This window comes from Electrophorus electricus, chromosome 26 (genome assembly GCF_013358815.1).
Source record: "Electrophorus electricus isolate fEleEle1 chromosome 26, fEleEle1.pri, whole genome shotgun sequence".
In the NCBI taxonomy this organism is placed as follows: domain Eukaryota; kingdom Metazoa; phylum Chordata; class Actinopteri; order Gymnotiformes; family Gymnotidae; genus Electrophorus; species Electrophorus electricus.
The window spans coordinates 7,443,865-7,465,237 of NC_049560.1; the positions used below are offsets into that span (position 1 = coordinate 7,443,865).

The 21,373-nt window shown below is 42.8% G+C and overlaps 2 protein-coding genes across 3 annotated transcripts in view; both read left to right on the forward strand.

Moving 5' to 3' along the window:
• The first annotated feature begins 4,689 nt into the window (after positions 1–4,689).
• si:ch211-1a19.3 lies at positions 4,690–8,768 on the forward strand. Of its 2 annotated transcripts, none has more exons than XM_027006936.2 (5): positions 4,690–5,319; positions 6,115–6,211; positions 7,177–7,330; positions 7,510–7,625; positions 7,788–8,768. In XM_027006936.2, coding segments are annotated over exons 1-5 (645 nt in total). In that variant the 5' UTR covers positions 4,690–5,043; the 3' UTR covers positions 7,790–8,768. The 2 variants fall into 2 exon arrangements, with proteins under 2 accessions (XP_026862737.2, XP_026862736.2); XM_027006935.2 differs by having other exon boundaries at positions 4,700–5,364; positions 7,788–8,321.
• A 502-nt stretch (positions 8,769–9,270) lies between these two features.
• The window catches only part of wdr18 (WD repeat domain 18), a 34,395-nt gene continuing 22,292 nt past the window's right edge, over positions 9,271–21,373 (forward strand). The window contains exons 1-5 of the mRNA XM_035523305.1: positions 9,271–9,495; positions 11,107–11,217; positions 11,620–11,753; positions 15,202–15,343; positions 20,357–20,500. Coding sequence (XP_035379198.1) covers positions 9,286–9,495; positions 11,107–11,217; positions 11,620–11,753; positions 15,202–15,343; positions 20,357–20,500 — 741 coding nt within the window. The 5' untranslated portion in view covers positions 9,271–9,285. The remainder of the gene's footprint in view (positions 9,496–11,106; positions 11,218–11,619; positions 11,754–15,201; positions 15,344–20,356; positions 20,501–21,373) is intronic.

Here is a 21,373-nt window from a genome sequence, read left to right on the forward strand (position 1 = left end):
ATCCTTACATATTGCTCCTACATTAGCATGGCTCTCCATGAAGGGATGAGCATGAAATGACCATTTACAAGGCAAAACCAGCCCCCCTCCCCACCCACCCAACAACCTCAGATGGCCCCACTCAGATGGCCAAAGAAATGACATTAAAAAGTTGGTTTTTTTTGGTTTTTTTTACACATTTGTCTCTCATTCAACCCATATTGGGGTTACATCCCTAGAAGTATATCACATAATGCATGGACAAAATGGTGCTGTAGCTCTGAAAGTTGGCTGAGAAATCACAAAGTTACAGGGAGGTCGCAGTGAGACAGCTGTACTTCTTCATAGTACGTGATTCCTTTCTCACTCACCTCACACCTGAAGATGCCACTGTCACTCGTCCCCTTATGAACTGGTACAAAGTAAAATGCCAGAGCAGTGAATGTGCCATCGGACTCTTGGAAGACCTCACAACTAGTGTGTCTACGCAGTGCCGTGGCGTCATTCATCTTCCAGGTGATGTCCTTTACTTTGGTGTGTAATCCTTGGACAATACATGTAAGGATAGCTGCTTTGGACGTCTCCATCTGACCAGCAACCGGTAATAAAATCTGCACATTGGGAGTTCCACTTCTGACACCATTGGCTGTGTGATATAATTTTTTATGATTGTTCATTGATTTATACTCATTTAAGTTCAAACCTGAAAATGTCTGAAAATGCATGTGCAGACATGAAGTGTGTTGCACTAAGAAGCACAAAAATGCCATTATTTCCACAAGAGGTCAAATAATGAATTAAAATGTGTCTTACCATTAACTACAAGTTTAACACCTTGGCTAAACAAAATCCTCTTCTGTTCTGGCTTTCCATGGCTTAAGCTGCAAAACATGTTTTAAGATATCTGGATGCAGAACCTTGTTTAATATGTGGATGGGTATTCTGGTAGTGAAATGCTTCCTTACCTCAGCCAAATGAGACCTGAGATCAGTGCCTGTGTCTTCATTCTCTTTGTACGCTCACAACCCTCCTGCGTTCACTGTGCGTAGCGACGGTTAAGTGGACAGATCCCAAGTGCTTTGGGGTGATCTGATCTTATATGTCTCCCCACCCCTTACACTCATATGAACCGATATGTTTAAAAATAGTTGTATTTGGGATTGTATTTCCCTTTTTTGTGACTGCAGCATCATTTGTGATGCATATTCCCAAATATTGTCAAATTCATTTTTGATAACGTTTCTCCATCAAGAGATGATCTTTAAAAATGTGTACAAACATGTATTTACCAGAATTTTGGAATATGCATCTTAAATCATGCTAATGAGCGTCCACCTCTATTCCCTTGACTTTACTTCATCTCTGTCATTCCAATATAATGTGACCCTGAGTGTGAGATAAAACTATTTATATAAAACATAATAAACAACAACTAAAATAGTCATTATTATGATCATTATTGTATTACATTTTCTGTTTGAACACTCTGGAATTTAATAGCCTCTTTATTCTTTGGAGAGCATTCTAAAGCAGAATGTCCAGTTAAACTATCTGATTCATGTTTTCCAAAGGCAAGTTACAGTTATGCATCAAGAACAAACACTTTTGGCAGTTGTTCAGATGGGAGCTGTAAAACAACAGGAAAGGGCCGTTGGCAATGTCGCTGAGCCAGATGCGTCCATGGCTCGAGTAAACTAGAGTTACTTCTGCAAAGAGTTTAGAGGAAAAACGCTCCTGCTGCCACACTACAAGACATCTGTTCCTTAGGGCAAACTTTCTGTTTGCACGCAAAATAAATCAAAATAAAATGACACAAGAGCAAAGTAAATTAGGTCATATATTAAACAACACATTAATGTTTCCTAAGTGTATATGGGTATTATAATCACTACAGGAAGGTGAAACTTATATTATGCCTTGGTGTTGAAATGATACAAATGAAGATGAGTATAATGACCCCCCCCACAGACACACACACACACACACACACACACACACACACACACACACACACACACACACACACACACACCCTTTGACCTTTTTGACCTGAGCATTTTCTTGCCATTTTCTGAACACTTGCGTCTAAGGCATTTTATTGTTTTCATTCAGTTCTGAATATCCACAGTAATAAGTCGCAGTGTCGTTCTTCTCAGCATCGATAATCTGCAGGCGATGGCGAGGTCTGCAGCCACCTCTGACCACATATTTCTTTGAGTTGAAGTTTTTGCCATAGTGCACGTGCGAGGTATAGCAGATGTTGTAGCTCAGAAGCATGAGAGGACCTTCTCCAGGGGTCTGCTTATACCAAGTCACCATGCTCACACTGCTGGTGGTCTTCAGTGGACAAGTAAGAGTAACATTCTGTCCCTGTTTCACTGAGAGGCTTGTGATTGTTGGCCATAAAAAGCCTAGAAGAACAAACACAGTAATGCTTCTGTAGATCCATGGTGAGGTAAAAATATTAGATAGATTGTTTTGAAAATGGATTCTAGACTACAAGAAATTCATAAAAACAGTAATATATAATAGAATTCTAAGTAAATAAAACCACCACCTTTGATCTAGAACCATATACAGTTCTAAATACGGTTAAACACAAAATAAGTAAGAATGCGGATACTCACAGTGCAGGGCGAGGCACAGGTAAAAGAGAAGCTTAGTTCGATATTTCATTTCAGTTTCCAGAGTTCGGTTCCTCACCAGGAGCTCAAAGGCAGCTTCTGCTGTCAGAGTGTCTGTGTGATATCTCTTACGTTGGCTCTGACTTCTGACTGAATTCTCACAGCTGCAGGTGACAGATCAACTGGGATGGGCTCAGGAAGTGAAAGTCTCAAAGCAAGGCCTCCTGTCTCATTTCCACCATCTTTCAAATGGTGGGAATCAGACTCACCCATGGCTCTATTTAGACCTTATTTAAATTTATTCCATCTGATCTTTTCGAGCTGCCGCTGCTGTTATTGTCATTCTTGCTGTTGTTGTAGATGGTGTTGTGTTGCTCACGACACAAGTGCATAGGCAGTTCACTTGAGTGCACAAACAATGCAACACATGGAAATGAAAAGAGGCCGGCCCATAAATGAACTGCAAGAATGCTTTAGCCGCGCTACTGCAGTTCTTCACACAGAGTGGTTCTGGAATGTTCTGGTCTATTTATAGGAGTGTTTGGTGGGAGCAGGTATGAGGAAGAGGTGCTTGGGAGAGGTTGACCAAAGCAGTAGAGACACAGGTGTAATAGTGTGGGCTGTGACATGCTAGCCTTTGCCAAAATTATAACACATGACCCAGCTTCACATTGTAGAAATGTTTCAGGATATTTCAGGGTTTGTTTGTTTTTTAAAATCAAATTAAATACACATTACTTCCACACACACCAATAACTAACTAATATATTCCAAAATCCTGTGCTGTTCTTATAAACACTTCAACACAGACTAGATTTCAGGGAAGATGCGCTACTTTCTGAAATCTAATGGCCTACACTCTTTACAGTCTATATCTAGTAAAACAAAAAATACCACAAAATCTATGGAGGCATGTGCAGTAACTTTTGGTAAAACTACTCGATGGGTAGAATAAATCGAAACCCCTAAGAAGATGGTTAAGTAGCTTATGTTTTTTGTGATATAAAATATTTAAGACTTAATAAAATTCATTAATGTGATTAACAATAACAAGTTATATTATTAAATACAATAAAGGGTTCGCTTTCACAGCTCAAATTTGAACAAATCTCTAAAGATAATGCATGAAATGTATTAAGATAATTGATTGTATCATTCCATTTTTACATTTATTTGGCAGTATGTATCATGCATTAGCCTCATCCAATTTAGAAAAAGTAGGTGAATGCTTCAAATTATACCAAACCACAGGTTTCAACATATCACTGGGGGACTGAGGGTGGGTCACATGATCATGAACATGATCGTGATCCACTTTTTTTCTGAAGAAAGCAGATATGGTAGCTAACCATGTTGCTATAGAGTCAAAGCCTAGGAACACAGCAATAACTGAAATTCCATATGCATGCCAAAATCACACAAATATATTTCAAAATGCTCAGTGTGAATCCAAATATATCGGAGCAATCCAATCCATCATTATTATGTAATCAGCCTCTGCTGACTCACACAGTGCAGGGAGGCAACTGCTGAATTCCTACATTCTCAGGAGAATATGTAACTCAACAATCGCAAGATGGCGCTCAAGGCATTTTACACTGACCACGTGCAAATGAAAGGTGTGATTACAGTGCCAGGAAAGTTCTTAACTGCATGTGTAACTAAACTGGAAAAAATTCTCACAAATTCTAGAAACCCAAACTTCTTTCTCTATGCTTTCCCCCTCAACCTGAGAGGTTCATATTGTTTCTCTGTGTGTTTGGAGATGAAGCAGGCCCCCTGTAGCATGGCACAGAGAAGCAGAAGGCAGAAGTGCACTATTTGTGTGCCTCATCTCCTCTCAAGACCTGGCACTGTGTCAGGAAACACTGACTCGCTGCAGCCCTGTGGCTCTTGTGAAAGTGTTTTAAACAAGACATAGTTGAAGGACCAGGCAGGCAGACCTGCTCTCCGCTCTGCAGCGAGACTCAAGGTCTCTGTCTGTGCAGAGAAGCTGGGCTGCTGGCCAGGACTCTCCCTGAGATTGGGAAATGGAATCTGAACCACTCACACTTGCACAACCACACATGCACATACGCCTAACACCACATTCACCGTTACACTGTTTCTGAGGAAACGAAAGGTGTCTTCAACTTTCACTTTCTTTTCCAAAGGCTAAAGGCAGTTGCATAGGCAATATGTTTGCCTGATAAGACTACAAAACACAGGTTTCCGTGGGAATACATCGCACCAGGAGGACAGCCACACCCCTTTCCTGCCCAGTGGAGGGCAGAGGTTTGAAGAGAGGTCCAGCCTTTAAAAGCCTCCCTCCCCATTTTGGAAGCAGTCGGCTGCTGCCTCACACACACACCCATCTTTGGCTCTGACTACATCACTAACAGAAGTTGGGAGAACACTTTTTTTTTGCTGTTTTATTTCTTTTGCCAACTCGTCTGTCAAGATGGCCAGCTCCAAGTCCTTGCCTATGGTACGCATCCTCATCGGCTTCCTGGCCCTGTGGTTCATCGTCTCGCTCATCCTCATCTTGGTGTGGGCCATCTCTCCGAACATGAAGGGGGAAAGCCAGTGCAATGCCGAGCTGCAGACCCTCAAGGATGAGTTTGACAAGAAAAGGCTGACATGGGACGAGGACCGACGAGCTATGGAGACCATGGTGTGGCAGGGCCGTACCAACCAGAGCCTTCTGCTGAACTGGACACGCCAGCTACAGGAACAAGTGAGACTCCATAACGAGTCCCTGTATTTCTGCTTGGAGGATAATGTGAGTGATACTGGCTCAGGCTTACCATGTTGCTTTATTTACCACAAGGCCGTCTCACTTGTGGACATTATGGCTTCTTTGTGACCCTCTTTTCCACAATGCTCACCTTGGGTAGTTTTAAAAGTTCGTTTCACTCCCAAGCTAACATTGAAATCTGTGGATGCCTTGGTTAATTCACATTCACAAGGTGCTTAAATGGATGTTATTCATGTTATTTGGACATGTTAGTAGATATATTATTACAGTATTTACATACCAAACCAGAGTGGAGAACAGGCAGATGCAGCTGAACCATGTACAAGTTATGTAAAAATCTGAAAATCAAACATCGCAATATTAAAAACAGCTCTCCTTGTTGGAGTGGGTGAGAATTGGAGCTGAGCTCTTCTGGAAAAGTGTAAGCAGCAACAAACATCCTGACCTGAAGAAATGCTTGTCCCATGTCGCTGTGAGTAATAGTATAGGATAAGTTTTTCTTCAGAGGTGTTGTTTTTCAACTTCTGAAGTTGAAAAGGACTGCACTGGTCAGCTCCCAGTCCGCTAACAGATATCCCAGGGTGCTTCTAATAACCAGAGACCCCTCTGGGTTAGGGGTGCGTCTTTGCAGGCTCATGTGAAGTGAGACACTCCCTGGCATGACAGCACCAGCATCCACAGCCAAAACAGTTTGTACCCAACTGTTAACTAACCCATGAACTTTGTGAAGTGGCTCAGTTAATTATTTTTGTGTGTGTGCATGTGTATTTGCAGTCTGTTCTCAAAGCGAATATCACTTCACTGGAGAATGAGACTGAACTACTGAAAGCCAGTGAGGCCAGCCTAACTGAACAAGTCTCTCAGCAGCAAGGTAGGAAAATTCATGTCAGAATTTTCCCTCCTCTCCTACGCTGCCATGAAAGGAACACTCTTCGTGACGATATTCTTAGAGGCTTTGCCCTCATTTAACCATAGCAACAGAACAAAGAAAATAACTGGGCTATATTTGTTGGTAATGCAGTTTTCCTAAAATGCTGTGGTTATAGTGTCCTGAGATATGGTATGTGCGTGGATTTAGCTTTGGAAGAAAACATTTTTTAAGTATCACATCAGTTTGTTCATTCTTTGACCTTATGTGGTCAATAATGTGTACAGTGTTATTTGAGTTTTGAATCAAAGAGTTAACAGATTAAAATGATCATGTCTAAATGAGAAATAAACATCATTAGACAGTTTGTTAAATGTATAAGCTTTAAAAAAATCTTGCTATTCATTCTCTGTCCCTTAAAGTCACAGTACATTATTACAGAGGTGCATACCAAACAGCAAGATCGACATAAAAACGGATTTCCTGCCTTACGTAAACAATGACAGGAAATAATTTGCCTCTGCGCACAAGAGATCTGGCCCTTACAGAATAAAAGACAGCTGTGCAGGTGCTGAGTGAAATCACCTACACACTCATTACCTCAGGGCTACTGTTTTAAATGCGGAGAGCCTGAGTTGCTTTGGAAAATCTCAGCCAGAACAGCATAGATGTACTTTCATGCATGTTCAGAATCAGTGCCAAGCACAAAATAGTGCTGAATAGAAGGAGTTGCTGTCGTTACCTAAAATAGAGTGGTGACATCACAGAGGCCTTTGCCTCAAATGCACTGATAAGCAACATGCCCTGACATTGCCTTATAAGACAAGGGAATTATATTTCCAAAAGGAATGTCTGCTTTTTGTTGTTATGAATGTTTGGCAATTGACTGCTAGCCTTTTGGGAAACATTTTGTGTTGGTGGAGTGCACTGTACATTGAGTTGTGATTTGGTCTCCAATTTCGTTTTAGACTTGATTGAATACCTGCAGCATAATCTGACCCAGACAGCCAGCAAGCTGAAGGCCTGCATAGGTTTGCATGCAGCTGCTCAGATTCTTCAACAAACTGCGGAGACGGAAACCGTGGCCTGCCACACCAACCAGCAGTACTTACAAAAGCAGCTGTGAGTGATATTTCACATGCCATTTGCCTCATAAATTCACTTCAGTTTTCAATACTGGAGTAGGAAGTATATATGATATATGAAGTCATTTGTCAGACAAAATGTAAAAAAACATATACTGCAAGAGGATTCTCCTTTATCACAATCCCTAAAGCTCTGAGTGTTCCGTTTAACTGTAGGTCAAAGTGCAAACAAATGAGTCATACCACTAAGCCAAAAGATGAAGGACCCACTGGAGCCAGTAGTAGCATTGCGCTACTCATCGTCCTCGGCATTGTTTCATTTTTGATACCTTGTAAGTACCCAGCTGATATTAACAGACATATCCCACCACTCTACATCTAATTTTGCCCCAATAAAAAATATGTTTCTGAGGCATTAACTGTTTGATATTCTAACTGAAATATCTAACTTTTACATGACCTCTCTGCTGATGTAATTTCTGTTTTGTTTTCAGAGTGGGAATGAAGAGATGGCAAAGTGATTGGGTACATATTTCAGTACAACACTGTTTCAAGACACCAGTAAAGGTGTACATGTAACCTGGACTTGAAACACATTTTTCTATGGAAATGCACTGCTGTAAAAAATATGGGAATGTTCTGCTTTCCATATAAGGACACCCCCATACATGATGTATTTACATTTAAAAGGGAAACGATGAACGAGCTTGACCTTATTCATCTAATTCAAACCAAATGGCAAAACCAAAGGCTATTCCTTGTTTCAGCAGTATGAAAACCAATTAAGAAAGTGTTATTTAACCCAATTCCTGTGATGCACCACATGATTACATTTTTTCTCTGTTCCACCTCCCAGCATCCTTGGACCAAACCATTAAGTACATCAAATACCTGGAAGGCTCCAGGTATGCTGGGAGCTGGGTTACAGCAAAAATGTGAACTAGCTAATGGGTCCTGAAAATTGAGCTTTAAAAAAGTATGAATCCATTCTATATTAAGGTTTTTATGTTAAAAAAAAAAAAAAAAAAGGAATTATACCATGCCTGTTAGCCTACAGTTTAGGCTATTTATTAATGCTGGACTTACCAGAATAATGACAATTGGTGAGGCATGGATTTTGCTAACTGTTGTGAAACTGTAAAATTGGACCACAGTGATGTGGTGTCTAGACCTACCCTACCTGCCAATACATGAGACATTCCAACATAAAAGAAAAAGTAGCCTAAATCGCGCACTGTTGACACTAGTCTATCAAAAACTGATATTTCCAGAAAAAGGGTCCAGCAGAATCCTGCTGATTTTAAGCCCTGGGTCCTGAATGATTAAGTCTATATTAACTGGCAAAATTACAGGAGAAGCCAAAGGAATTAGCTGACTACAATTGGGCAGGTATATTGGCAGATATGTGTCTATTTGAAACATTTTATTTTAGATGTGTGTTTAAACCTTTTTAAATAAAATTGTCATTATTTTAATTATTTGAGTTTGTCCTCACATCTATTTAAATATGAATGCATTTCTCCTTCTAATATAGCCTAACACTCCATAAAAGCAATTACTATTTTTATTGACATCAAAATTATTCATTTACATAGACCTAGCCTAAAAGCTTGCCTTTTATATTTTTCTACAAATGTATAGACACTTGTTCTACCCAGGCATGGTTCAGACAGGAAATGTTATACTAAGGTTTGGCTATCTTAATCAGTGCAGATAGGCTAAACATATTTTAATCTGCTTCTTAAAGATGACTTTAGGTTTTTGAATTCATTTAGCCCTATGAGTAAAAACTAATTCGAGGCAAACATAATCCATAATCCTGTATCACGATGGTGACAAAAGGTATAATAAGATATATTGAAAGTATAGCCCACGTGTAAAAAAAAGGCCCGCTTTGAACAACCACATTACCCAGAATCCAGCACGCTCGGAAATTGCGATATTAAAGACGGCCCTCCTCTCCTAAATAAAGTCGCGCTTCGTGGATCCACCATGTCGGCGCCCATGGAGGTTGTGTTGTCCGCCGATTCCGCAGGACTGATGTGGAACTGTGCGGTTTTCGATCTCCACACTGGCTCAAATGTGTTGTCGTATCGAGGAGGAAATTCGTCGGCCCGGTCTTTAACCGTGCTCAACGGCGAGTACATTTTAGGAGCACAACTCGGCAAGAACTTCATAAACGTGTGGGAGATACAAAGAAAGGTATGGAGACTGGTAACTACAACAAGAAAGTGGATATATAACATCCATTAAGCAGCAGCGATTATTACTAGAATAGAGCCATCAAATTGTTAATTTACTACAAATCTTTTTATTTACAAGCTAACTAGCCAGCTAAAAAATCCTAATTATGCAATGCAAACATGCAATGACAGTATGCTCTGAAACTAATTGGACAATTGTTTTACTTTAATTTATAAACATGGATCACAGAGTACTCTCTTAAATGAGTTCAATTAATTTGTTCTATGCATATAAGGCCAATTTTAAGTTGTTAATTGCAAAGTTGGCTGTATATACCAGATTCCCCTGCTGACTGACTGCACTTTGTGGTAAGTTAATCTTTCATTGGCCCCATTCATGAATGGCCTGGTTTTGTTTTGGCTTGTCAACTGTCTTTTTAAGTCCTTAATAAAAAGGACAATTTCAAACACGGCACAGTTGGGCCCAGAACAAGGCAAATGACCATCAGTCCGTTAAATTGTGAATATGTAGACTTGACTGCAGGTAACATGACAGCTTGGTTTAAGCTGTGTAAGAGAGTTTGCAGAGTCTGGCACTTTTGGTTGTTATTGTTTTTTTCCTCTTTTCTACAACTCTTGAAATGGAACAAAAGGAATTGTGTTAAAGTAGTGACTGTCCATACTCATTTAAAATATTTCAGGGTAGGCCCTCTATAACATTAATAATTTGTTATAGCCTTTCACATTTGGTGAAAAGCACAAAATGTATTTTTAAAACTCAAATTTTCTGTGGTATAAGTGCTACATTTTCTTTTACATCCAAACTGGCTGTATTTAGTAACATTTGAGATTTTATTTTCTTGATTTTGTTTTCTTTTTGCTTCATCCTGGGTAACTAGAACGTGTGCAGTATTGGATAAAGTCACAACCCATTGCTAAATTTTTGTGTCTCAAAAGAGATTTAGAAATGGACATAGAAAACCTTTACTAGAATATCAGGAAACAGAAAGCTTGTATAAGAAAATGGAGAAATGCATCCTGTATCCATGGTTCAAAGAACTCTTTCATCTGCTAAAACATAGTGTGAGTAGCATTGTGGTCTAATGCCTGTTGGCCACCATTAGAACTGCTGCACACTGCCAAGCATCACAGACCTCAGGGTCACAGTGCATGCAAAGGACGGGTAAATAATCACTGAATATGATTTCATTTGCAACCATAGTGTTCATCTCTCCACATGTTTGATGCTCAATTCAGGAATTTGGGTGAAAAGAACCTTTTTAATTCTTAAATGGGTAAAAAAAAATACCTTTTTGTACCTGAAACCTTTCTCTGACCAGTGATTCACTGTGGAAGCATCATGTTTTTTCGTTTGCTGGGTGACACCCGATTCGTTGGCAGGACACTGGATACTAGATAACAAATGGACAAAACGTCTCTCTGCGTCTTTCTGAGAGGACATGCTGGCAAGAGCCTGCCACTTCCGACTTTCCGTCTTTGCTATAAATGTTTGCAGTTAACCTGTCAATGGTCTGCTGTTTCCTTGCTTGTTCACTGCTGTAAACTGCCAAAAAACCAGTAATGACATCCTCTGTTCACTTTTGTGTTCCTGCTCCATGTACCATTGCAGGACCAGCTGCAGCAGAAGATTGTGTGTCCTGGGATCGTGAACTGCCTGGTGGCCTCCCCCGATGGCCTCTACGTTCTGGCAGGCATTGCTGAGGCTGTGTACCTGTGGGAGGTGAGCAACCAGCCAAGATGCTGTTCACCACTTTTTTGGCATTAAGCCACTTTGACAGCTGTGGTCTTTGCATCGAGACTTAAAAATCTATGAAGTCAAATGCGTCAATACCCCAGGCCCGGGTGGTTGAGCCCACCCTCTGGGGGAGTGGCCTGTGTGGTTTCAATGAAGCACAGTATGAAGAATTACCAGCAGTGATGGAGCTCAGTTCGACGGCAACTAAAAATATTCATCACCCGAGTATTCATCCAGGTTGTCTGACGTTCTGAGGTTTAGAGGAATAAAATGAATGAAATTCACAAGCTGCCCCCATGTTGTTAATTCTCAAATACTAGTGCTGGTACTAGTGCTAGTTGGTGTCAGCTGACATTTCCTCGCTGTGTGTGTGTGTGCATGCTGCAGATATCAACAGGAAACCTGCTGGCTGTTTTGAGTCGGCACTACCAAGATCTGAGCTGCCTGCGCTTCACGGATGACAGCAGCCATTTTGTTTCGGGAGGAAAGGACAATCGGGCACTCATATGGAACCTTGCCAGGTAGTGTTTAAATCTCTATTCCCTCAGTACATGTACACGACATTACATATTTGAATGCTACTTAATGGGTTCACGATGGCAAAACTCAGTATGAGCCAGTTCCCCCACAAAAAAGTGGGTTTTTGTGCTTTGTCATCCACGTCCGTCCGTCCGTCCGTCCGTCCGGTCGTATTCCTCTTGGCCTTATTCTGGTATGCTAACACTGCTGAGATTACAGCAGTCCTTTGCTGTGCTTCTGTCTTAGGCAGCTGTGGTGCTTTTGGTTTTCGTGCTATTGATCAGATCTGTTAGAGTCTGTGAAATCTGTTGGGTTTATTCTTTGTAATCTGTTCTGTTTATTCTCTGTAATCTTTCATCTTTAGTTAATTCTTTCCTTGTAGGCCCTTTTATGTGAGAGTCCTTCATACTGATGTTGGGATTGGATGAGCTAGGCTGTGAAACGCGGCCAAGTTCCACAGTCCTCATGCAAAGAAGGCTCCAGTATCGGAGCTTTATTACTAGTTATAAGCACTTCAAAGGAAGGAGGAGTTATTGTTTAGATCTCACACTTCATGACTTTTAGTGCATACTTACAATAGTTAGTTTGTCTTTTACAGTTTATGTAAAACACTTTACTTGAAATGCTATTTACAATATTTTCAATTGTGGCCACAGTATTTGTGGGAAAGTTACGGTTTTGTTTCGTTTCATTTAGAGTATTGCCATCAGTATTGTCTGCAGACTTTAGATTGTTAACTTGTTTCTGTTTTAAAAACATGTTTGGAAGGAAATCGGTCAGCAATGTTAAGATCCTGAAATCCAAGCTCTCTTTATTATAATTACGAGTGTGTGTAAAAATGTATAGCTGAAGAGAAAAGGGTGTTTGCCCTTAAGGTCACAGTAATGACTGCAGTAGTTATTTACCCCTTCTGGACACTGCATACCGCCACTGGGTCGTACTGTGGAACTGATGCTCCAGAATGTCCTTGAGGCTGTTTGCTGGATCCTGGTAATTTAAGCATGTTGTACTTTCACAGTATGCCCAGAAGGTGGCAGTGTATGTCTTTTCAAAACATGACAGCCAGCATGTCTTCTTTGTGTGTTTTTTACATTTTAACTGCATAATAATGAGTATTTAAAAAAAGAATTTTAATTTCAGAAGAAAAGGTTTCATTGCAGCCTGTTGCAGCACGTAGGCTTACTTGCCTGAGCCGTGTGGTAATTTTAAGGTAGGGTTTCCTATCTGCCTTTGAGGCACATGATAGAGTGGTGACTGTAAGCATGTTCTGTAATCTCGGGTCACTGCACGGTTGAGTGGCAGAGTGGTGCACGTATGCAGGCTGTCGGATCAGCTAGTAGCAGGCGCCTCTGATTCAGTTTTAATGTGATTGATACCAGAAGTTCAGGGGATTTACTTGCACTAGGCATTGCAAAGTGCCTGACTCTAATGGAACCTCGGGGAAAGCCTGATGGGTTTCAGCGCAGGAGTTTCCATGAGCGGAAGGTTAAAGGAGAAGGCCGGTGGTATAGCGAGGTGTGAACTTCCCTTGAATTTCGAATGAATGCATACATCACACTGCTGTTCCATAGCGTGGGATGATAAGATTTCCTACTTATAGATGATGGACCATGGGCAATATATGAAGAATAGAAAGTGTGTAGTCTTGCAATAAGAGAAATAAAATAATTCAGCATCACTCATCCGGTGGCTTTTTGAAGGAAGTTGACGGACATCTTTTATCCCGTAGCTGTAAATGGCAGCAGTCTCAGCCAGGCAGCGGCAAAGAATCAAAACTCCGTGACATTCTCAAAGCGTGACAAGGTCTTGGTGTTAAAATCCAGATGGTAGTAGGGTGGACTAGCACAGAAATACAACAGCTACCAATATTTCCTTCCAGTTCAGTGGTGCTGGAAATATTGTAGGTTTTTTCCTCTCTCTCTCTCTCTCTCTCTCATTTATTTTATTAAGCACACAACCATTCAGTTGGGATCATACAACTGAACATCAGAACAAATTTGTTTTTGTCTGATGCATTTCTGTTTGTCTGTGGGGAAAAAACACCAACCCCAGCTCTGTGAATGTGAAGAAGCTTTCGTTTCTTCAGAGACTCAGCCCCCCTACGCCATTGGTTGCGGCGTCAGGAAGTTTGAAGCAAGTTCGTTCGCTCTGCTTCCCTGCTTGCCATGACCTTGCTGCTTAAGTGACAATGTTAAGTGCAATGTAGCATGAAGAATTAAGCGACACGGGGTATGAGGAGAATTTAAACCACGGACACTGCTGGCAGTGGATAATGGCCTGCTCACCTGTGAAGGCCCGGACAAGCTGGCTGGAGGCAAATGGATTGCGTTGGCGCCTCCCTCCAAGAAAAGCTGGCTTGCGTATAGCCATGCTCAGGGATGTTCTGAACATATTTAACACTGTCGCCCACGCAAGTGAGCCAGAACTGAGCTTCCGTGTATTTTAACATCGAGATGAGCGCTCATTAGTCAAGTGTTGAGCGGAGTGCAGATTGCAGTCCATTGTCTAATGAACCATGGGTGACTCTCTGCACTGCTGGAACAGCTCCGATACTTTTTAGTTGGTATGAGTGAACGGGGAGCACTTAAGTCACACAGACCGGTTAAACGGGAGTGGGGTTGGAGGGCCGTGGAGGCTTCGTTTTCCCCCCCCTGCTCTCGCATCAGACACGGTGACTTTCCTCACAGTTGTTCCAGCAGCAGACAGCTTGGCTTGGCCAGAGGTGTAGCCTCGCATTGTGAGCTTGACAGAATAAGGGCTCGGGTCTTTCTCATCTCGCTTATCTGCACGTCTGTCTGTAGCCGATCTCACCTCCTCCCCACGCCTCTATCGTCCCTGGCTCACTTCTCTGTCTCTGCTGCCTAGATATGGTCTGGTTCTGCTGTCTTGTTGTTGTGTGTGTCCCCCCCCCCCCCCCCCCCCGTTTAATGTCAATGGATCTTGTGTTCAAACTGAATCAAGACAAAAGCTTCAGTTATGTCTGTGACTTCTGGCTCTTCCTTGTGTCCTGAGAGCTCAACTAACTGACGCGCACCTTGTACACACATCACAGCTCTATTAATTGGTTTGTGCGGAGCTGATGCATAAAATAAGACCGAGAAGTATTTCGGTCAAATAATAATAAATAGCGGAATAATATCAATATTAACTTACTAGTATATAATATATACATAATAACTAATAACTAGTATATAATATATATATTGGTATGTTCCTGTTGTATGTGTTGGTATAATATTTTATAGTGATACATCAGGTCATAAAAATAATACGTTGCATACAAACTAAATCAGTTCCTATTTTCTAATTCTGGAAGAGAGTAGATATGCCTTCTCTTCTGTTCAGCCTGATGGATTGGATTGGGGGATTATAGGATCACTTCAGTGCCCGTCAACTCTGTTGGGCTCGTAGGACTGTAGTGGTTGACATGGCGACGTCTTTGTGTTTCAGTGTGGTGCAGCTGGATTCGTCCCGTGTGCCCGAGCCACGACACGTGCTGTCCTGTCACTCCCTGCCCATCACCGACATCCACTGCGGCCTGATGGGACCTCAGGCCAGAGTGGCCACTGCCTCTTTGGACCAGACAGTTAAGGTAAAGGCCCTCGCATCCCGGTGTAGTCACGCTTTGTCTCCCGTAAATGTCCGGTTTCAAACCCTTACCCTAAACCGCACGAGAAACGGAAAAGAGAATAAAGGTTGTATTGGAGCAAGATTAGGCTGTGATATTACTCTTGCGTGCATGTGGCTCATCTTTTGTGACTGTTCTTCCGAATCTAAAAAAACCCCAACTTTATTTACCGGATATGTGTATATTCAGAGTGTTGAACTGAGCATTCATTATTAATCTGTGCTTATACATATGTATTCATTTTTATAGATATATTTATTTGTTGTGGGACCATCATCCAATCAAGCCCAAGCAAATTGTGGTGTGAAGTATTTTCAGTCAAAGATATTGTGCCGTACTCCAGAAACTGCTCATGGGGCATGTACCTGTTTGGGAAAAGAACCGGGAGAGGTTTACAGCTTACAGGAGACGTTACCTTGCTGAGAGCCGGATGTGAGGACCTCTTCTTGTTGTGTGAAGACCTTTTGTCATTTCTTGGTACTCGCACTTTAACGAGTGCTCGTCGGGCCGTTATAGGCCTCTGTGCTTTTGAAGTGGTTCAATAGGTTAATTTCCTTTACAACGAGAGCAAAGGCATCGGCATCCTCCTCCGGGTTTTTATTTTTATTTTTTTTTATGTAATTTGTAAAATCCACCTTGCCGTTTAATAAATATGACTTGGCAGTCCCTGTTCCTGACCAAAACGAAACTGGAAAATCCGTAAATAAGGTCCTGCGCTGCACAAAGTGGTTAACCGGGGCGCAATGCAGGTGTTTTGGGCTCTGTACTCCAGCGCATTTGTCCTGGACAGAAACGAGGACCATGAACTTAAATTGTGTACCATCAGTGTGTGGGTGTCTTGTTTTTGCCAATCATCACTTGCTATGAGACCCGTACTACATGCATATAAATCCAGAGGCTGCTGTGATTGGCTGAGGATATTGGTGTTCTCTCACTGGTCGGTATGAAGGCCTCACTTAAACTCCGGTGTTGGATTAAGGTGCCGGCCCCTGGGGAGTGATCTGAAGGAAGGCCTGGCTGCAGTGCGCATGCCTCTGGTTTGATGTAGCCTTTTTCTGAAGGTCTAATCCGTTGTGCGTGCTGTCTAGGAGCTGGATGCTTAGATGTTTAGCCGTTTCTATGACAGGCTGAAATGCTTAAATAACGTCAGTATGGGGGTTGTTTTTTGTTTTGTTTACCCGAGTTGGTGGAAACCAGCTCTGTTTCTGGGCTAGTACACTGAGCTGCTTTATATATCTGTTTATTTTCTTATTTTTTACCCCCCTCTGTCAAGCAAATTGATGCAGAATATTTCATGATGCTAGTTTTTAAAACATTATATATTTATTTTTGAGACTTCTTGCCCTTACTCAAGTGCAAGCTGCGTTTCCAAAATCCGAATGTGTCTGCTGTAATGATTTGCTGAACGAGGCTCTAAGCTCCTTTACTCAAGCTTACCCATGCAGCCCTGGCAGATCTCATGACACGTTGCACGTGTTGTTTGGACATTGCTCCCTTGTCATTGACATTCCTCTGATAGGATTAGGTGAAGCTATCAGACCTGTTAACCAAACAGTGGGCTCAACATATCTTGGGGACAGCAGTGGGTATGACCCGGTCGGATGGAGTGTCGAGAATGACGACATGTAGCTGTGGCGGAGCGTCATGCGGTGTGGCAAGGACTGCACCGTTACCCAGAGCCCCCTGCGGTATGGCAGTGACCCCAGGAGCAGTCACCAGGCTGGGATTACGTGCTGCAGTTTCAAAGGGGGCACAGAGCTGACCATGGGGTATGGCACTCTTCCTCAGAAAGTCTAACCTTCAGGGCGTAGCAGAGAAGCGCCTGGCCCCATCATCGGGAGTTTTCTGGTTGGAGCCCCAATGGCGCCATAGCTATCTGTGGCTGGGAGTCCAAGGGAGCAAAATGGAACTGCACTGTGTGTGGGTGGGATGGCATGACTCCACCCCCGTGTCACTCACTGGCACTAGCCAATCGTGAATGTTTGTGCTTGCACTAATGGGCAGTTAGCACTGTCCTCGGCAGTTTTAAAAGATGTGGAGGAAGAATATGGTTGTGGCACCTCCAGGGCTCCAAGTTTTGCTTTTTGAATAAAGTGGCCTACTCGCGTCTTAAATCACATGGTGGAGAGAGTGAATGGCACGTTTCATTAGGTCAACCATCAATCCTGTGTGGTAACACGAGTGTCGCTTTTATCGCACCTACAGTACGCAGAAGCACTTAGCAATGCTACATGAAGTGAAAACCATACAGCAACACTCACGGTGTGTGTGCGCATATCTCGCCCGACCCGACAAGATTTCTGGTGCTGTCTTGGCAGAATAGCAGGGCTTGAGAACTGGATGGGGATAAACAGGCTAAACCAGAAAATAACTCAATTTAAAGGCTGTCTTTAGGCTGTCCAAAATGGACTTTCTTCGGCTAATTTGGGCTGATGTATAGCTGGTATACAGAGTCTGTCTTTTAATGTACAAGTGAATTCGACCTGTGTTTCTACGAGGCCTAGTTAGCAGCCATGTGCAGACTGCTTTAGAGCCAGATTTTAATGGAGTGTGTGTTTTTGAAGTACATTCTGCCAGGTCCCTGATGTGCGTGGTCTCCTCACTTGCATGTTAAACAGTGCAGAAGTTCAGATGGCCTCTATGAAATGAGCTGACTCCCTTCACTCCTTGCTTTTCCTCCTGCTCTGCTTCTGTTGACTTTCTAAAAAATATTTTGAGAGTCTTTTCCACCTCTTTTCCAGTTTTCCCTACTCTGCCCTCGCATCTGTGCTAAATGTTGGCGATAAAGGCCGTGAAACGATGTCTGTAGCTCGATCGTACACTAAACATGAGGGTGAAGCCAACCTTTCAGTGAGGTACAGCAGGAAGAAAACGTTCCCGGCTCAGTGTTTCCTGTCGCAAAGTGGTACGACAAACCACATCACCGTAACTTGTGTAATCCATAACTTTATTTAATGCCAATTGAGCATGTTGTAAGTATACTGCCTTTCGACATGATCCAGTTGGGGAAATCCCTGGTCACAAGCGAGGGACGGCACTCCCACTGGTCTGGGGAGGGGAGGCAGTCGGCGTGCTGCTCTGGCTTCGTCTTCCCGCAGACGAGCACGATTGCTCTTGATCGAGAAGCGACTCTAGACATCTGCTCCTTGCTCACCATTCCTTTTGAACTTAGTCCCTGGTTATGAATTTTACATGAATTATCATTAAACTTGAAAGTGTGGTGCTGCTTAGTTCTTTAAAACTGTGGTGGTGATGGCTATTGTAAATGCGGTCTCTCTGCTTTGTGACTTCTCGATTCTGGTTGGCAGGTTACAAATGTGAGTAACATTTGAAACAATATTTGAATTGGTTATACTGTAGTATCCTTTGAGCACGAACAGTGGACATTTTAATGAATGTGGTTTCTTTTTTGCTTTGCCTTGGCCGGCACAGCTTGTTTTGTCTCCGGTGGTACACAGACTGATGTTGCCAGGATCTCCCATCCATCAACTGGGTCATTTTTGGCTTTGCTTCCTTCTTGGTGCTGCCCGTTTTGTCATTAGCCTGATGCCTGGTGTCCGTGGTGACTGGTTGCCTAGCTGCCTGCCCCTGCAGGAGAACAGTCCTGCCCACCGCAGTCAGGGAACAGAGCTGCTGCTTATGTGAGGGACGGAGGTCACCTCGGTCAGACCACTGCTGGGCTTAATAGTCAGGGTACAGATGGCTGTCTGTAGCACCAGACTCACCAGACGCAACCACTTTAAATCTCTTCCCTAAACGCATTTTGCGCTTTTTTTTTTTTTTAATGTTTTTTTTTAGGAAAAGAAACTTGAACTCTAAATAAAAACACAGATTTAAAAACCCTCCTATACTTCTCTTAAAAGTGCTGCGTGTGTGTGCGTGTGCGTGTGTGCGGCGCATGTGCTTGCGGGCGCGTGTGTGTGTGGCCTGTGCGGAACATGGGTGTGCGCACCCTTCCCAAGGACGAGCCGCTTCAATTCTTCTCAGCTTCAGCACTTTTGCTTTATGACGGGGTCGTCACACTGATTCTGCCCAATTATTGGTCCAATCTCAGCTTTATTTTATGGTCAGTTTGTCTCCTTTATGATGGCACATCCATCTCCTGCTCTGTAGAGGGAAGCCAGGGTGGGCAATGCCGTATCGCTGTCCGCTCCCTACAGCTCGCTTCTAAAAAAAACTATTCACCAAGGACACACTGCTCCCAGATGCTGATCTCAGAGTCCCAACCTTTGCCCTTAGTCAGACGCGCCCTTCCGAATGCAAATGGGTAACAGAGGGCAACCGTCCTACCAGGACAATCGTTTTTAACTGTGTTCACTTATTGAACTTACTATATTATACACATGTCTAAAAAGGTTACATTTCTTTCAAATAACAACGATGAGGTAACTGCAAGCCATTCCTTGGCTGCAAAAAGGTTGTCTGCAAGTTGGATTAATGGAGGATGAATGGCCTCACCTGGACCTCTGCGAGAGAAGTCCCCTTCCTCATGTAGGGTTTTAAAACTCCTTGCTCAGCAGTTTCTTCTAAGGCTATATTGTATTGGCTCAAGGCATCAACTTTTTGGCAAATGTATTATCGCCCCTAAATAATTTGTTCTGGCAAGTCATTAATTTGAAAGCTGGAGCAGAACTGTCAGATGCTGAGCAGACGGATTTTTATGGTCCTCACCGTTACAGTCCAGTGCTCTTAGTGCTGTGAGAGGGGAGGAATGTGGGGTTTCCTCCCTGGTATATATGTGGAAGTTGGGATGGTTTGTTGTTTTGGGTGGATTTATATTTCTTTTCTACCACTGACAAACTCAATCACTACACCAGCGTTGCGCTCTTTGCCACAATCAGCTTTGCCAATAAAATGAAAAAATGGCAGCAGGTCATTTTATTTATTGTATAAGTACATCAAATGTTAAAGTAGAAAAGATGGTATCATGCACCTGAAAACATCACCATGCCTTTCCTTGTGTGTGTGTTCTTACAGCTATGGGAAATTTCCTCTGGAGAGATGCTTCTGTCAGTCCTCTTTGATGTCAGCATTATGTCGGTGACCCTTGACCCCTGCGAATACTTCCTGTTCTGTGGAGGAAGTGATGGAAGTATCTTTCAGGTGTCCCTATGCAGCACGGTAAGATGGGTTTCCTCATTACTTCAGCATTCTCCATGAGCCGGGATACCATCAGCACGTTATATTTAAATATATAAATATATAACTGAAGCCCTGTAGCACTGCTGGTGGGATAACGAGAACCAGCAAGATGAAGTCTCTTAAATCTCACCTAAAGCTGTGTGGGTTGTTGTGCTACCAGGGATCGTGGTGGGGTTCGTCTCCACCTCCATCCTCCGAGCGCAGCCAACCTCCTCGGCTTAATCGCCGCTTCGCCGCGTTTCGCTGCACGCGCATATATCCTGTCAGGACAACCGTCCTCAAATCCACGTTCCTCGTTCGGCTTTCTCGTGGACTCATCTTCCTCGCCATAGTCTTGGCTGCTGTCTGGTTTGTTACAGGAAACCAGCAGTACTTAAGCTGATGGCTCCTCTAGATCGACCCCCTGGCGGCACGTGATGGACTGGGCTGTGGGGTGGGTGGGGCAGGCCTGTAGAAGAGCTCGGTGGAAGTTGGGTTTTGTTTTGTTTACCTCCCAGTCAGGTGTGATGAGATTCATGTCAGATTAGAGTTTGGGCAAAACGGCCCACAGTACAACGGTGTGGCACAGAGTACAATGGTGTGGCCTCGACCTGCGTCACTTTTTCAGAGAAAGATCATATTAAAGATCTTCTCAGATGAGAAGATCCATTTGGATTTGAGGAGCAGTGCTGTCTGCTGTAGGTTACGTTATAGTGTGGTCATCTCCGCTTGCACTAGCCAAAGTCGACCTGATTTGTTGCCTTGATACCGCAAGGTCATTACAAATGCAGGATCCCTCATTCATACCTGTTAGTTTGAATGTTCTCTCTGTCTCTGTGAGTGAGTGAGCGAGTGAGTGAGTGATGCAGCATA

Coding starts and splice junctions, on each gene's coding strand:
- si:ch211-1a19.3 (XM_027006935.2), top strand. CDS start 5,044: ATGGCCAGCTCCAAGTCCTTGCCTATGGTACGCATCCTCATCGGCTTC. Junction 6,212..7,176: donor ACAAGTCTCTCAGCAGCAAG/GTAGGAAAATTC, acceptor ATTTCGTTTTAG/ACTTGATTGAATACCTGCAG. Junction 7,331..7,509: donor CAGTACTTACAAAAGCAGCT/GTGAGTGATATT, acceptor GTTTAACTGTAG/GTCAAAGTGCAAACAAATGA.